Source organism: Rhea americana, unplaced genomic scaffold, assembly GCF_003343005.1.
Source record: "Rhea americana isolate MKP2758 unplaced genomic scaffold, rheAme1 scaffold_64, whole genome shotgun sequence".
NCBI classification, from domain to species: domain Eukaryota; kingdom Metazoa; phylum Chordata; class Aves; order Rheiformes; family Rheidae; genus Rhea; species Rhea americana.
Window position 1 is genome coordinate 4,137,422 of NW_028186801.1, and position 18,133 is coordinate 4,155,554.

Below are 18,133 nucleotides of genomic sequence, written 5' to 3' on the forward strand. Positions count from 1 at the left end.
CAAGGAAAATGCTGCTGGCTGTATTTTCCACGGCAGTCATCGTTCAATGTTGCTTTCTTCAAGGGATAACAAGACCATCTCAGGCAGAAGCCAGGATCGCCAGAGGCAACGAGAGAATGTCGCGGGTTCAGGGGTGTCGAGACGAATTCCACCTCTCTGCACGCAGGAAAGCGAAGGCTTCCAGTTCCCCGAGGGTCGCATGCTTTGTCAGGAGCCTGAAGACTATTTATCATGGTTCTTTCAACACAAGGTAGTTCATTTCTGCCAGTTTTTCCCTAGCTCTTGCCTGACTTCAGGAACAGGCTGAGGTGGATTTTTGTTACCATGGACATGTTAGAATGGTAGAACACAGTCTTTGTACAGCAACATGTCATCTTAAATCTGAATCAAATCTTCTAGAGTGCCTCACCAAAAACATACTCCAGGGGTAAAGAATGAGTTGAAAATTCTTAAATTGGCCAATTAATTTGTAATAAAACCACTGTGAGCTCTTTTTACAAATAAACTATTTGCTATCCCACATGCATGTCAGGCCGGATTCTAATCATAGGAAGAGTTTTGATGACATTAAATATTGGGAGCTTATATTCTCCTACTGCAGTGCTCTCAGCCATAGGAAGAGTATCTCAACCCAGAACAACATGTGATGAAAAGCAGGCAGGTCTAGAAATGCACAGTCTTTTTTTCCAAAATGTATGTGCTCTAGGTGACCCTGCTGAGCAGGGGCGTTTGGACTGGATGATCTCCAGAGGTTCCTTCCAACCTTACCGATTCTATGATTCTGTGTGCATTATCATCCAGTCTTCTTCTTCTTCTTCTTTTTTTTAAGGAATTACCCTCAAGCATTTACCACAGAAATCTAAAGGCAGAAATGTCTTCTGATCCAGTAATAGTGAGAAAAGAAGTACCAAATGAAGGCACAGAAACAAATTAAACTCTCCCATCATGTTGTCAGGCAAAAAATATAAAATTAAGACATACTCTTTTTTTTTTTTTTTACTAAGATTGTAGTCAGCTCATTTTTAAAAAGATTTTTTTCCCTCATTTTTTCCTCTCACTGCTAAGTAATTTCATTCAAAGTAATGTTGTTCACATGTAACTTTTACATTAAAAATCTCTAAAAACCTACAGTCTCTCCATTGCATCTACTTTCTTTTCTCTACATAGAGCAAATGATTGCTATAGGCATACCCAAAGCACAATTCATACTTGATTTTTATATCTGTATTCCTTCTATCTGAGCAACTATTTTGAAATTTCATGCAAACAGCTTTACCTTTTAAATATATTTCCTAAGCACAAACAGAAAGAAAGATTGCTCCATGCAAGTATGTATCCCACCCATCTTAGAAAGTTGTGCAGGCAAGACATCATTCTTCTCAACTATATATATTCTTCGATCACACTAATGTAAATCACAAATGCCAAGAAAAAATAACCTGCTATTAGTAGCAAATGGTTCATTCCTGCTGTACAGTTAAAAAAAAGGTAGCTGAAACACGCCTCATTCAAACAGTACCATCATTAAATTGCACAGTTGTAATGGTAATGATGGTACTTCTGCCTGAGACGGAAATGCTTACATGCACTGAGGAACTGAACTGCTATTCCCTAACTTACAGCACTTATTTTAGAGAGCATTTGCACTGTGCTACGTTTCTCTTTCTCAAAGGTTTTTTTTTTTTTTTTTCTGTCATTTTGTTTTTGTATTTGGGAAATATATATATATATATAAATAAATAAAAAGGGAACAGATACTAAGAGAAGTGCCTGCAGGGCTGAGCCAGGCCTGTTGACTGCAAATGACATTTTATTATCGTAGCATCTTTGGAAGAGTGGAGCATATCCCAGTTCAGTAGAGCTCCTACATATTTCTGTCATATTCACTATACCTTGCAACTTCACAACATAATCATTTCGATACACACCAGGTACTCCATGGCAGCATGTCTTTTTAAAAGTAGTTTCTGAATGCGCGGAGCTATGATCATGGTCAAATGCTTTATTTTTCTCCTTTTTTAAGTTAAGATCAAAACAAACTAGAAAATGCCATATAACTCAGCAAAAGGTTTWAAAAAAAATCCAAAAAAATACATCAGTTTCTTTTTCATACCAAGAGCTTCATTGTTATTTCCCCGAAGAACAGAACAGAATGATTGACAACATTATTTACATTGTCGATAAAAATAGAAGTAGTAATCAGTAAAAAACATTCCAGCATAATGAGGATCTGTTGAGCAGTCTGCAAGATCCTGCAGAAGAAAAATAAAGGAGATGAATATAGGATCTTCTCTCAGCTCCAATGTTTTGTCTTTTGCTGTGCCTCATTTGAAAACAGCTTACCGGTGCAGCCACACGGAAATAGTATGCGCTGTCATACAACCTAGCTACAGGGAGAATCCAAATATGCTGATATCCCTAGATGATAAATGAGAGAGAAAGAGGTTTGATAACCTTATTTCACATTAGACTGGGGAGAAAGATAGGCTTGGAAACGTTTCACTGACAAAAGCTTTGCAAGCAATTACAACAACAAGACTCGAGAGCTAGTCGGAKCATTTAAAGACAAAGTGCTGACTTTAAACCTTGCAAACGTGGTTTTGCTCTGATCAGCTCTGAACAGGAACTGACAGACATCTGGCTGCCAGGACTCTCAGCTGGCTCTGAACAACTCCCTCRCTAGTCCTCAAAGCAAACCGTGCCACCAATGGGAATTGTGCCTGATGTGCCAGGAGGCCTGAAAGCTTGAATAAAAGGAAATGGCAACTCTGCTGATTTAGAAGTAGCAACATCAGTCCTGTTCAGAAGGCAGTGAAAGTTCCTCTATGTATTTGAAAGATATGAGCAGCGTCTTCACCTTCACTCAATATTTCAAAAAGAGATGCTGGGAAGATTTCATTTTACTTTTGATTGCAGTGTCCTGCAATGTACAAATGAAACGATCTGTCTCGTATCTGTAATTTTTATCCTACACTGAATAAAATTTAATCCTCACCTCTGTTGCCTAATGATCCATTCTGGTACTCCCATGATATTTTTATTTTATCAGTTCCTAATGTCTCAACTCTTTTCTCTTTCCTTCCTCACTCCACTTTCTGACATATTCTCTGTGTTGGAGATGACAGGCTTACGTGACACAACTTATGTGAGAACTGCCCAGGGTCCAAATGATTGCKGTCCTGCCCTTTGGTAGGGGAATAAGCCTTCCAGCCCTCGGGAAAATCCTTGTAAAAAAAAAATTCCCCAACCAGGCACTTCTATTCTGAGTCAGGTCAAACCTGAATGCTCACTGTTGCTGGAGGCTAGCTGGCTTAGGTTTTCTGATGTGGATTTCAAGTTGACACATGAAATCTCTTTGACCAGCTTTGGCAGTAAGCTTCAGGGTTATTTCTGCATAGGCAAACTCTCTGAGTCTGACATAATCTCAAGGAGTGTTGGAATTACAGTAGACTGGTCAAAATACGGAGAACTTCGTTTACTTGAGCCTGATGGCTTTATAGGCTTGTCTGCAACAACTGCAACTATTTGCAAAGGAAATTGGAAAGGAGAGTAGCTGATGACAGCTAGTCCCCTTGGCCAGATTAACAGTGCATTTGTGTGCACTTGGGGAAAAGAAATGGCCCATCAGAAGCTGACTAATAAAATTATTAGCCACTAAATTCTGTTTTTAGTTAAGGTGGTAGAAATCCAGATGTCCTTCAGCCTATCAGACATAGCTGGCTTTGGCATGGCCATAATCAGATAGTTAGGATGGTACTTTTTGATGCGAGTCAGTTTTCTGTTGCATTTTATTATTGAAAAAAACAACCAAAAAATAATGGCTCTCTAAAGACCCTAGAAAGTCTTTTTTGAGTCTACTCACTCCTATGATTTATTACATCTCCAGAGATACTGAAGAAATTGAAGTATTTTTCACCCAGAGCCTTAGGAGAGTCCTCCAAACTCTTATCTATTGTACTGTTCCCATTGTTATCTTATGGGTAGAAAATTCCAGTTTAAGTCTTGATTTCACTGAAAATAGTGGTAGTATTCCCTGTCCTGTATGAACAGGAACTTACCAGTAAAGCTCTGTAGAGATAGTTATTTAGTTTAAAAACAAGAGTTATTTTCATATCATTTTCTGGATTATCTTGATGGGAATAAGATTTGTTAAAACATCTTGGTTTTTCCCACTGGAAAGTTATTTAGAGACCTGATCTTGAAAACTGTAGATTATCTCCAGTGAAGTGATGAAGACTTTAAACTCCCTTCAAATTCTAGGGAAACAGAAGACTCTTTATGTGACTAGGTCCTCAGATTTGTCCACACTGCTTGGAAATGTTTCTTCTGGTCAAAAAAATAGGAAAGACAGAAGCAAGGATGGTAGCATTTCTGAGCAAACTGTTCAGAAGGGGGAACCTACATGAAATTGGAAGTCCCTTCATYAACTTTCATCAACAATTGTTGGTCTATGGTACCATACATAGCATGTTCTTACTTGCCTTTAAATTACCTTTTTTGGTGCTTTGTCAATTTAAAGCAGATACCCGCATCCTTAAAYTGACTTTTAAATAGACTCCCCTTTGGAGCTGGAGATCTTCTCCCTGGGGTCTTTTATCTCTTGATTCATTCATTAGTTTATTWCTTATAATCAGGGCTCTTTGAGGCTACTTAGTGGAGCCAGATGTTATAATAAGTCTTTTCCACTTTCTGGATCTCCCTCTATACCAGAATGCATCTACACAACACYGCTGGTGTCAAGAACACCTACATTCGAGGAATCATAATGTCTAATCAATGAGACACTGATGCTTTTATGAAAAACAGCGATAGCTAATAGAAGGAAACATCTTTCTGGAGGGCAAGGGGAAAGGAGAAAGGTCATCACAAACTATTTCAGTGCAGTATGATTCCAACAGCCGGAATTGTCAGAGAACCGAATGATTTTTCCTCCACAAAGCTCWTTTTTTTTTCACTTTTACAAATTACTTTTAACGGGAGAGATGAAAAAGTAGCCATGTGGGATGTAGTATATACAATGATTCCCACAAGCYGGAGTATTACTGTAAAAATCTTACCTGTGTGGTTTGTGGGAAAATCTCCCCACTGCTTCGGCTTGAAGTATAATAGGGGCAATAATTTCCAAACGTGACTTTGCAGAGGAATACAATTAATGGTTCTGTGGTGCTTCAAGAAAGATTAAAAAAAAAACAAACAAAAAAACACTATTCCACTGGTCTTAAATAAAATAACCATATATATAATACAATAAAAATAATAGGAAAAAAATCCTGAAACAAATGGAACAAAATATTAATTATATTAATYATGGGGAAATAAAGCAGAGGAAATCATTTAATTGGTTGATAGGAAGGAAAAAAAATTGAGCCACCAACCTCTAAACTTGCTCCATTCCCTCCCATGAATGGAGGAAGTTCTGTTTTGGGAAATCTGGGTGATCTTTACAGTCGTTAAGATAAATCTAGAAACGTATATTAACTTCCTTAAACCTTAAGCCTATTCATACCGGAAGCTATCATATATGACATATACAATTCAAAGGTCATGACAGGCTTGGGTTTCACGGCTTATGTCACATACAGGCATAACATGCCTATGCCAGAGGGTATTTGGGCACCTAAACACAATAGAAGAAAATTTTATCGAAGACAAACTCCAAATAAGTCTTAAAACAGGGACCTATATAAATAACTAACACTTTCCACTGTACATATGCAAACAAGCATTCATGTATGCCACATCCTCTGCCCTAGACCAGGTGTGAGTGTTGTGTGTTGGTTTCATTTGATTTTATTCAGTGGCATAAAGTTTTTCTGTATTTTTGATGTATTATCTTACTGGAAACAGCAGTAACCCAAATATGTTTGGGATCAAGTTTTTGTTAAGTGAAAGGTTATAGAAAAAGTATATATTGAAAACTCCTCCCCTCCCCCAAATAATCCAATATTCACAATAAATTCAGCAACTACTTCAGTGAAACTCTAAATAAGATTTATTAACCCCGACACGGGAGGGCTTCACCACTACTTTATAAAGTTTAAAATGCAGGTTTTTGGTTGCTGCAATGAGTAGACACTTCAGGAGTTCTGTTATATTTGTTCTCACCTCTGTCCAGAAGAGTGGGACAAATCCACGCAAAACTAAGCCCTTAACTTAGACCTTTAGGTCTAAGGGMGGATGTTGACAAGGTGGTACATTTTGTAAGATCAATAGATTGGACTCAAAGACCATCTGTAACTTCCTAAGTCCCTATCTTGGACAGGCTGGAGTAATCAAGTGTCATTGAGCAAAGTRTCCAGCAGCTTTTCTGGCTAATGCTGGCTTTTATCACAGAACAGCTCTAAGAGAAARGATATGTTACTTCTGAGAGAACATAACAAGGCTAGAGTGCTATTTCAGAAGAGCACGTCTGCTGAGCGGTAAGTCTGCTGCTCATGCCTGGTGTAAATCCTAATTCTCCGCACTACCAGAACTGGTATTCCTGCACAGGAATCCCCTTTTACTGGGCTTGATACGGCAAGTCAAAGATAACAGTCCCTGCCCCAAAGACTTTACACACTTACAGATGATGTTGCTGGGAGTTATTTATGCGAGTTCCTAATAACATTTCTCTATATTAAAAACCCCAAACTAGGTCAAAGGCTGCAGTCCTGCTGATACAGGARTACATGTCTATTCAAATAAGTACACGACTAAAGCCTAAGACTACTCGATTTTAATATCTACCTTGATGGGTGATACTGTCATTACTCTGAAAGCAGTACTAGGCTTATGTTTCAGCTAAGGATCTCCCCAGAGGTCTAAGTTAGGGATTTAGTTTTGCATAGATTTGTCCCACTCCTCTGAGCAGGGATGAATTCATTTAGTATCAGAATAGAAATCATGCAAGGATTAGTATCAAAAAATGAATCGCTATCTTGTTATGGATGCATTATCTTTAATTGCACTTACTTGATTTCCAGTGAGATTTCTACATTCGTGGGCGTGTATTTGTCAACCGGAATAACATAGCTGTAATTTCCAGACCTGATAAAAGGTGACATTAATATACATAGGATTTCTATATAGATAGCATCTTTGCAGAAACATGGAAAATGCTTTTAAATTTTAAAAGCAAAAAATGGGAAAATGTAGAAAAAGCTCATGTACACTAAAGAAAACTGTGAGAAGGAGCCCGTCAAGTAGCCATGTCACATTTATGGTGCTCCTATCTCACCACAGTAAAGCATAATAAAACCATTTACCTACCTGCACTGTAGATTTTTACTACAATAGCGACTGTCAATGCTTTGTTGAGTTTCCAAAATCTGTATGGAACTGATTGTTGTATCAATCCCTAAAAATATTAGGAATAATGTTTTCTTCTTGCTTATTTCAGAGGTCTTAGATAAGAGCATAATAATATTGCAATATAAGAGCATMATAATATTGCAATTAATGTATTAGCATCTACTTGCTTGCTTGCAACAGAAGTTGCTACTGTTTTCAATTTGCCCTCAGTTAAAACCTTTGGTTAATTACATTCATTCTGAAGTTACAGAGAACATGGTATCCTTGTTGGATTTACATGGACAAACAGCCTGGGCACCTCACTCTGAAACATTTTCTTTTGACTAGATGTTGAAGACCATGTTGATGTAATCCAATTGGCATACAAATATGTCAATGTTCATTTTAATGTTTTAGGAACCATGCTCATGCAAGTATCCATTAATCTGAAAACCATTACTTTTGCTGAGAGAAATGATTTCATACGCAATAAAACCTGTTTCTAAGCATGTGTCCAGAAAAACTATCTACCTCTAAAAGATACTGTAATATCTTTATAAAGCTCTGCCTTGAATTTTCAAGAACTTAGAGTTCTGTAATATTCTACATGTAAGAACATCATGAAATATGGATCAAAATATGCTCAGCTAACCAAAAATATATTTCCACTTTGATTCTAAGTAAACTGTGGTAATAAGAGCAACCAAACGCAGCAGATCTGGGATACTATGCTGATCTCTTTCTAACACTTAGATTCTGATCTTGGAGGACGTTTACAGTCTGAGGAATGAGAAAGTGGAACACAAACTCTAAAGTTTCATATTTTAAAATTAGCTCAATATCTCATGTATAAATACACATATGTATACACATTGTGTGTGTGTATATATATATATATATGCACATATATCATAGAATATGTTTCAGGGCTAAGACATTGCTAACTGAAAATAAAATTTCTGAAAATAAAATTTCTGAAAAGACCCTCAAAACAGAGCTGGTGCATTGACTACCAGGAAGGCTGAGTAAAGTGACTTGTTACCAGAGTGATTAAGTCCCTAACCAGATTGGATTAAGTTCCCCAGTTTGCCACAGGCTTTCTATTTTACCTCTGTGCCCCACAGGCATTATCTGAAGGGGGTAGTTATGGTGAGAGGAAGACTATAGCCATACTGGCATGGCTCTCCGCTAGGTGATTTATCCCTGCAGAGAGCCAGGCAGCAGGAAGCAGTGTGCTAATACAGCTGTACTGCTTCTGTTTTCCAGCTGGCCTAGGAATCACTGCACTGCACTGCATTCTGCAAAGCTTGTTCCTTCTGGATATAGCTACAGAGTCAGATCAGTGCAGGTCCATAATTCAACCATGTCTCAGGTCTCCAAGCTAGCCCACTTCAGCCTGAATCATGAAGCACCTGAAACAGAAGGGGTTGAACAGATTTAATCCCCTCATGGGGCTTACACTCACACTACTGATAGGATAGGGACAGCCCRTGTGGGGTTGGGATATGTGAGCCACAAGCAGATAGCCAGAATCCAGTTGTTGCTTAAACATGCTGCCAGTGCTTTAAATCCAGCAATGTGGTGCAGAAAGCATACAGAGGATGTTTCATCATGCCCAAGTCTGCTCTTCACCTTGCATTTTGAACACTGCTTTTGATTTTCTGTTCTTCTATTCTGCAAAAACACTTCCCTACTCTGCAGAGGGACTTGATGATTATAGGCTGACTTGTGCTCCTATGCAGTAGTGCTTGCTTAACCTTCAGCATACAAATACCCACACATATACTTAAGAGACAGAGGGAAGGAAATTGAGCATGCGTCCCTCAGAGCTAGCAGAGAAGAACATTCCTATTTGCCAAAGAGACCCCATTCTGGGGTGTGCAGCCACTGCAAAAAAAGTTAGAAGGGGAATGATTTTTCTCAGATCATCTCATTCATGGGTATGCAAGCAGCAAGCAGAACATTTGTGCTCTATTCCTTGCATGGTCACGGGTAGCGACCTGCTTTCAGTGCCTGCCACTGCATGGATGTTCTATTATCTAAGCATTGCTCAATCAAACATTTATTAAAAAAACCTGTAGAACAGAGCACCCACATAACTGAAAAGACAAGGCATAATCCTGTTTATACTGAATGAAGGCCAGAATATATCGTTACAATATCTGTGATTAGTGGCTAAACATCATTACAGAAAAGCATTATTATTTTCAACCCAGACTGGCTCTGACAGCAGGGCAAAGTCATTTAAAGGGGAGCCTGAAATCAAGCTGGAAGTCCTGTGCCCAAGAGCTTCATTTCATCTCCACTAATGCAGGCAATGTCAGGATCTCAAGGTAGAGATGGCCCCCTTCAAACCGCTCATGCTCTGATCCAGACCCCAAACTTCCTTAACACTGTAGCATGCACTTCCTGCACACAAATACACCACTCACATGCTTAAGCATTTACTGTATAAGAGATAGCAGTTGATCACCTTCCAGGATTTTAGCTCCCGTCAAGAAAAATGTCACTTGTCTCGCATACGAAGTGTGAAGCCAAGTCTTTTGTCTCAAGCAGTAGCTTGAGGAAGCAGGTGCAGGTTTAGCCGAGACAAGCTCATTATGTGTGAGGCACTCTTTATGCAGTAATTCCCCGCGGATGAGAGGAAGAACTCACTGGGTAGCCAGCGTATTTATAAAAATCTAATGAAGATGTGAGAATAAATTGCAGTGACAAGAAAATTATAGTGCAGATATTTAATAGATTCCTAAGTTCTAATTTCCTATAATAACCAGTTATAAATGAAACTTCTCTCAATTCTAGCAGCAGAATTCCAAGTCTAAAGGCAGCCTTTCAAAGTTAAACAATTATACACTAAAACAGTTTTAAAAAATGTGAGACTTACAGTCATCTCCAAGATCAAGTCTTCTGTTACGATTTTTGATTGAATTACTTCCAAGTAACATGTTACTTCTGTTTTCTGTGCAAAAACATGTTTATAGATGTTTCTAGGTTAGCTTTGCACAGCTAYAGCAGCAAAATATGGACACGTTGTAAGATATGTTGTTAATTATTACTTGGATAAAGACACACATAACTAACATGAGAATGCTTTAAAATACAAACTACCTCTACTGAAACTAAAACACATACAAACAAAAGACATTTGTAGATAACGAGAAACAAGCTTTTGAAATTGTACAGGACATTTAACACATTTCAAAAATAGCCTAATAAAAAAGATCTAATTCCACACAAGGAATATTGGTGGTGTTATAACAGAGAGGCAAAGAGAAAATCCACATCCAACCAGCCACTTCAGCACAAGTCTGATTGTAAATAAGAAAGAAATCTTTCTTATTAGTGAGAAAATAAATAAATGGGTACCTGCCTTGTAAACATAGCTTATGGGAATAAATTAGCTTTTTGAATGTAAGGCAAGGCATTGAAGACCCAAGACATACCACTTCAGACAYAGAGGCACCAGACTAAAGAAACTGATACAGAGCTTTAACAACATAGTCACCATGTTCACTGCTGTCACCTATGTAACTCCAAGTGTTGAACTAGGGTGGGAAATCTAAGCTGATTTATGCTTTTTTTTTTTTTTTTTTAATAATTCTCTAGAAGTGAAGTTTAAAAGATCTTTTGAATAACCATTACATAGTCTAATCTGTAGAAGGAAAAAGACCCTTCAAGGCCTTGGGAGACAATTTAAAGCTACTCCTGTGCTTTTAGACTGTCACAAACAGCAACTCTGAGTGTTTACTTAAAGGTCTATATGGGACTCAGTTTACTCAGTAATGAATATAAAAGCATGGACATGACCAAATGAAATGAGGACAACCAAACTCTTCATGTAAAATTCAGATAAACTTATCCAACAAATCTGATATCCTTTTTCCTCAAGTACTGTCTGGTTTTAATTCATGTGAATTGAAAGATTCTATAAGCAGCACCAAAATACCATGGGAAAAAAACGCTTATATTTCTTGTGATGGTATCTTGCTAGGTAAAGATGGTGAATGTGAATGCATAAAGATAACTGAAATCTACCAAGAGCATTKCTGGGACAGAAGCAGAGAATAGAAAAAGCCTAGATGCTGAAGGATATTCACGCTCTTCTTGCCTACTGAAAGCGATAGGAGTTAGAAAGCCTAAATCCTTCAGAGGACCTAGTTCTTAAGACAAATAAAGTAAAGGAAAGAAGGTCATATTGAACTAGAAGCAGGCAAATACTGCAAGACTGCATAAATATGTGCTGAATTCCTTTTTTTTYGTAAATATGGTCTTCCTTATGAATGTTTTTGTTCCCACTCATCTTAAACTCTGCCAACTCAGCCTTTTCCTCAATAAATCTGAGATACAGGGGATTAGGATCTACAGTAGATATGTCAGGCATTATTTGTGTCTACACTCACAGAATTCAGGTGGCACATAGAGGAACAGTAAAAGGTCTGTTCAAAAGTAGCATTTTTAGCAATCCTCCTAAAGTAGCATTATTTCAACTGTAATTGCACATAGTTTTATCTTTCCATGACTTAGGTTAATCAGCTGATTCTAAAATAGCTACTGTTTATCTTGATTATTCCTCATATTACTTACAGCTTTTTGTTCTGTTAAAACATTTTCCTTTTCATTTATCTCGGCTACAGCTACATTAAGCAGCTTGCTGGTTTTCTTTCTGTTTRGATTTCATATTGACATTGTTCCCTTCTGTCTGGGGATACACACAGCTTCATTAAGCTTGTGCAGATCTGAAATATTTCAGTAGCTTGTGTACTTGTGCAGATTTTTCACTCTTGGATCAACACTTAATGCTATTTGGAGCATGAGGCTCTGAGAAGGTAATTCTTTGTGTTTATTCTTATCTTCCATTTCCACATAATATCAGAAGCATCCAGCTGGGGATAGAAGGTTTTCATATTTCATTTTCTTCTGCCTACACTTCCCTCATTTGTAAATGAGATTAGTGTCTCTTTAATTAATCAACACTCTTTCAGGCTTCAGAGCAATACAAATCACTTAGGTACAACCTCTTGAAAGTATTGTGTTGAGCTACATCTGCCACAGGACTTACTGCAGCAGTAATCCCGAGAACCACAAGAACCACTTACACAGAACTTGTCTGCAGACAACAGCACTTTGCAACACAAAGYGCAGCCAGTGAGCGAGCTCCACTGCAACTGTTTTGCGGTAAGAGCTTCAGAGCAATCAGCAATGCCTGCTCTTACAGACATTTGTACAGCAGAGGCTGAACTAGGTCGGCTCCTAATTTCACCTAAAATCGTTAACTGTAGTTGATGCAATAATTGTCCCCAAGGCCAAGAAAGGAAGAGAACGAACACTGAGTTTAGCAATACTAACGCTTTTTTCCAGATATCGACAATGTTAAGATCGGGGTATGGGGAACACGGATCCCAAGCTTTTTTCTCATCATGGCTGAACTTCATAACTTCATAAACAACAAAGTGCTCACCACTTTTATGACCGGTATACCTTTATGTATAAGCCATTTCTTACAGGTATTATAAGGGTTGTAAACAATGTGCCTACTGATATGTTACACATATAACATCTGGCAGACAGTACCTGAAAGAAAATTCATTTCAGTAAAAGTAATTTATTTCATAAAGCCCTGCCTTCAAATAACACTTCTCTGCTCAAAATCCCTGCCTGAATGAGCAGAGTTATAATTCTAAGTTTTATGTTTTGTGGCAGTTCAATTTCTGTCTCTGCTTGAGAAAGATGCAGTGTCACTACTGAGTGTGTCAGTTTTTTAAAACTGCTACTTCACCCTCTACTACCCCCAGCTAATTCCTGGTCAGTWGTAGCCAAAGGTTAAATTCAGTGATTTCTAGATTCACATCAAATTATTTACCAAGAATGGCTAGTAATGTCCTTACAAAACATTTTAGGATCCAGAACTCTAAAGGTAACGAGGTCAGATTTTCAAAAATACATTAACCGYGGGGACAACTAGTTATATCAGGACTTTTGAAATCCTCTAGACTAGGCACTTTCTTAAGAAGCTAAATACTTCTAAAGATTCCTGCCCTTTTCTCCAGACTCTTCATAATGACTCTTCAGTCTTTACTTAAATGGTAAACCATAGAAATTCATGTTTCAACTTACCTTCCTCCTTTGTGTTGCTTCTCCCATAACTTAGAGATTTGCTTCTTGCCTGATGAATTGGACAACAGTAGACCTGGTCACATGGCAAAATGTCACAGAAATTCACTTCAGGGATCCCACYGATGGGTTGCGTGCTCTGAGAAATTGTGCTTTTTTCCTGCAAAGCTAATTTTTTTTTTWAAAAAAAAGACAAAATTCTCACTAACGTTGTTTGTCTATTGGCATTATATAGCAGCATAGCAACTGTAAGTCTGTTACGTGTATGCASATCAGCAGAGATACTGTACCTGCTATAGTAGCAGAAGGAAAGACTGCAACAGAACTTGCAGTACTGCTGATGAAGAAAAAGAAAAACAATTCACTAAGAAATGGATATCAGTGTTGCAAACCAAAACAGAAAACAATAGTAATTCAATTACTTGCCTGGAAATGGGTTGTTTTTCAAAAAGTCTGTCATGAATGCTAAGTACATAAAGGGTCGATATTGTCAAAGCACTGTAGAAAGAGAATTATTCTGCAGATGGACATCAATCTCTTATATAACATAGTATAAATAATACTTTAAAAGTACCTTATCCAAAAGCAGTAGTTAACTGACTGATCATAGCCCTTCCAGGAAAAATTCCCACTGATTTTAATGACTCGCATAGATATGCACAGCCAAATTAAGCAGAAAACAYGAACAGTTTTTCCTTTTAAATAGAACCACAACAGTAGTTCAAAGCACCCTGTACATGAAGAGATTGTGAACCACAGCTTTTCGAATAGAAACAGAAATTGGCAATCTGGAAGCCCTGAGCATAGTTTCCCTGCCACAAGTCCTCATTTGCACACAGCAGAATCACCCTTGTATTTAGGCACAGAAGGATTATGTAATACGTGTGCATGTCTGCTGCATCCTTCTTTGGACCTGTAACGCAAGCCACTGAGAAACCTTCRTATCTTGTGACATTAACAGAGATTACAGCTGTGTGCGCCATGTGAACGCTTCATTTTTCTAAAAGCATTTTGACTTTGCAACATTACCAGGCATATACATTATTCATTTGAATATATTGTGTTCTTTGAGTAAGATAGGTGAGAGAGAGAAAAAACAGACATGGTTCACTTTTGAAATTGTTATTTCTTGGAACACTAAAAATTAATTTAACCCGTTTATTTCAAGCCAAAACTAAGAAAAAAGGGCAATATTTATAATGAGACAAGTCAACTTGCTGATAATTAGTTCTTACCATAGTGCCATAATAGCAATCAAAGCTGTTATAGTCATTTGGAAAATATTCTTGGAGCAAGACTTTTTCTTCTTTGACAAACAAACCTGTAAGAAAAACAATGTGCAGTCAACTTCAGTGGCATATAAATAAGCTACTACTAGTATATTAAGAAATACTACATTAATCTGACTTAAAGTTAACTTTATTTCAGAGAAACTATACAAGTCATACTATACTTAGATACAGTGGTTGACTTCTAATGAGAAAAATGTAGGTAAGAAAGGTTCCCTAAAAATGTGCGAGTGTTGCACAATGTTAATAATCTGGGGACACAAACATTACACAGGAAAGAAGGATGGACAAAAACAACCGTTCCTTTCTTTTCTTCCTGACATTTTTCATACTCTTGAAGTATTTTAGAATCAAATGAAGAAATCAGTGAGTGAGGCCACAAGCAGCTTTCAGCATACAGTCAGAACAGGTTAAACTGGGGCTGATATAAATASAGAAGAAAGGCACTCTCCAGACAAGAACAATAGTCTCAGATGATGGAGTATTTGATTATCCTTATGGAATAAAGAGAACTTATTTTTTTTCTATATTATGTTTTATGCAATCATTCTTTGCCTAAATACTAGAGTGATTCTGTTGTATGGAAAAAAAGCAAGCTTTCTGGCACTGKCAAGAGTAAGGTAGGCARAGAAGCAGTGGTTAATCTTAAAGAACAGGACATAGCAGCCTAGGAAGACTGTCTTGAAAGAGGTCAACACGYATTCTTTAAYTCATTCAATCCTTTTGAAAGGAGTSTCTTCTTTCTTTAATAGGATATGGACAAGAGTAACCCTCCAAATATAGCAAGAGCATCCTAACCAGGTCTTAACCACCTGAAGGGCAGCATYATCCAATACAAAACAGGAGATACAAACAGCAAGCCATAGAGAAGATGCATTCCAGGAACATAGCTGAGAAAATTATCGCTGTGTAGACTTCTGAACCCAAACCAGCATTTCTGCATAGGGCCACATTGCATGATGTGAACAGAGCTGCACACTCAACAGTTCTCTCCTGACAGTCTCCTCCTGCATACTATTACACAAGGTAGATCTGCTCTCACGCACAAAACATACAGGCCAGAAGTAGAACAGTGTCTTGTGCACGCTTTCTATCCCAAAATGTTGAGCTTTGAAGATTCTGGCATGATCCTAAAAAATTCTGACAAAGGAACTTAATTCTATATTTAGACACATGAAAACTTTCACCAGCATTTCAGCACTTACAAAACTCTCTCTCATAGACTTATTTCACATATTCAGTTTCACTCACCTTGTTGGATTTTAGCGGAACTGATTTTCTTGATGGCAACAGACTAGTGGCTCGACTATACCTACTGTAAGAGAGAAGATCTCATTAACATTCAAACATTTCAACAAACAACGAATGAAAARAGATGTTTTGCTATGTGGTTAATGTCATATGCTTTTGCAACTGTTACATTTAAAAAGAGAAAGGCGGACAAGCCATTACATTCATTTTCAAGAACAAAGGCCTCCAGCTACCTCCATCTGGTGAATGCATTTAGAGGCTACCTTTGATTTCAAAGGAAACTTGGAAAAATGGTTTAGAAATAAGGAATGCACATCATTTTTCCTTTGAAGCACTAATGAAGATTCTTTCTTGTAAAAGAAGCTCTGCAGATTTCTCTTAGCAATTTCTAAGTGGCAGGGTTGTAACTGGAGGTGGTCTGCCTTTGCTTTATGCTACTGAAGAAATTATAAAATGATTGCAATTTAACAGCCATTTCAAATATTAATTTTCTCAGTAATTTACAAAATGTGTGAATTTGCTTTTTTTTGCACAACTTAAATGATGAAGATTTGAAAGACAGAACAGCTGGAAATGAGCTGAACTCTGCTGTCAAGCAAAATTAATTTTCACTTCTACCACAGAGGCTTTATCAATTTCTATGACAACTATGAGAGAACATCCCAGAGCTGGGACAGTAGTACCTGACTGTACTTTTTTCACTGACTGTTGACTTTAAACTGCTCAACCGTTTCAGCGTGGCCAGTTTTCTATTCCACTGTTCCAGTTCTTCTATTCTGATTTCAAGGTTGTTGGTTAGCTTGCAAAGCTGCTTTACTGCACCAACGTTCTCCATAAAGATCTGATCCTGAGAAGCAAAACAATGAAAAAAGTAAGATACATCAGAGGCAACAGTCAGTGATGTGCACAGAATTCATCTATCTAAGGACAAACAGAATATTTAAAATACAAACACAAGTTAACTCACCATAAATGGGAGGTCACTTAGGACTATAAAACTGATTTGTCAGAATGTAAAAATTGCTTATGTTCAGTCTGCAGTAAACTGGAAAATTAGGACTTGAAGAACAGTATGACTGAACTAAACAGCTTTGTACACCAAGAGTTTAAACTATATTTTGAATTCATACTGTGCTGAATTTGAAACTTGAAGACAGTCAAAGCAGGCACCTGCTATTTGAGTTTTACCATTGCAGCTAAGCATTGATTTCAAAACACCCTAGCAAAATGTAGAGTCAACCATTTACCTACAGGCTAGACTAACCTGGTGCAGACAAGACAGAGTCACTATCCACATTGCGTATATAACAAATTATACAGAAAGTCAGTGAGTCAGAGAAAGATCCAAAATAGAAGGCCAAGCATGTTACTTCYAAGATTCGAAATGGCTTCCAAAACAGTGATAGCAGGATATTTCTCTCCTCCCCAACCTCTACAGCCTGTTATAGGTCTCCTATAACCTCTAATAACGTGTGATCAGTCCCTTAACYGCGCCAGCTCAGACACCATCCATTTACTCCATCTGAATATTTTACCCAGTGCCAGAAAAAAAGCTTTCARTTCTTTTACCCTCTCTTTGCCATCTGGATACCAATTCTACTGCTGGAGAAGCTCTCAGTACACCCATCCAGGTAATAAGGGTTTTATCTATTTCCAAGCAAAAAATGGTTACTGACCCACCACAGCAGCATGGCAACGGCATGCCCTCATTGCTGTGTCTGAGAGATCAGTTTTCTCACATGAATGTAAATRTTACATGAGGTAAATGTTGCTAAGTATTCTAGTTTACTTAAGGCATGGAGAAACAAGGCAAAAGCAGAGTTTTGCTTTTCTCCTTGTAAACAACATGCACAATAACTTATTTTAAAGGTGACTGTATTCCACACAAACAATGTTTTTTATAAACAAAAATTAAATTAATTTTTTTTTTTAATTGCAAACTTCTGTACTGCAAATCAAACATGAATTTCCTCTAGGTATCTTCAAAAAGCTGAGAAAATGCTCACCTGGTAAAATGAAGGAGTGCTTTCTTTGGAAGAAAGACTAATTAGAAGTTTTTATACTTCACTGATGACAGAGTATTTAGCACAGTGAGGTTGAGGATAAATATTCTTACCCCAAAATAGCTAATTTCCCCATAGTTAAGACATTCCCTTAGAATGTTGCAGAGCCTGGATCAAATTCATAATACAATTAATTTTATAGAGTAGTAA

General features: G+C 37.6%; 1 protein-coding gene across 1 annotated transcript in view; it reads right to left on the minus strand.

Moving 5' to 3' along the window:
* Window positions 1–1,987: 1,987 nt before the first annotated feature.
* MYRFL (myelin regulatory factor like) overlaps window positions 1,988–18,133 on the minus strand; it is a 42,196-nt gene continuing 26,050 nt past the window's right edge. Inside the window, exons 14-25 of the mRNA XM_085320526.1 lie at window positions 16,604–16,767; window positions 15,921–15,984; window positions 14,616–14,701; window positions 13,807–13,878; window positions 13,671–13,717; window positions 13,384–13,548; window positions 10,154–10,228; window positions 7,249–7,336; window positions 6,952–7,026; window positions 5,058–5,166; window positions 2,344–2,418; window positions 1,988–2,252 (exon numbers count right to left, since the gene is read on the minus strand). Coding sequence (XP_085176652.1) covers window positions 2,166–2,252; window positions 2,344–2,418; window positions 5,058–5,166; window positions 6,952–7,026; window positions 7,249–7,336; window positions 10,154–10,228; window positions 13,384–13,548; window positions 13,671–13,717; window positions 13,807–13,878; window positions 14,616–14,701; window positions 15,921–15,984; window positions 16,604–16,767 — 1,107 coding nt within the window. The 3' untranslated portion in view covers window positions 1,988–2,165. The remainder of the gene's footprint in view (window positions 2,253–2,343; window positions 2,419–5,057; window positions 5,167–6,951; window positions 7,027–7,248; window positions 7,337–10,153; window positions 10,229–13,383; window positions 13,549–13,670; window positions 13,718–13,806; window positions 13,879–14,615; window positions 14,702–15,920; window positions 15,985–16,603; window positions 16,768–18,133) is intronic.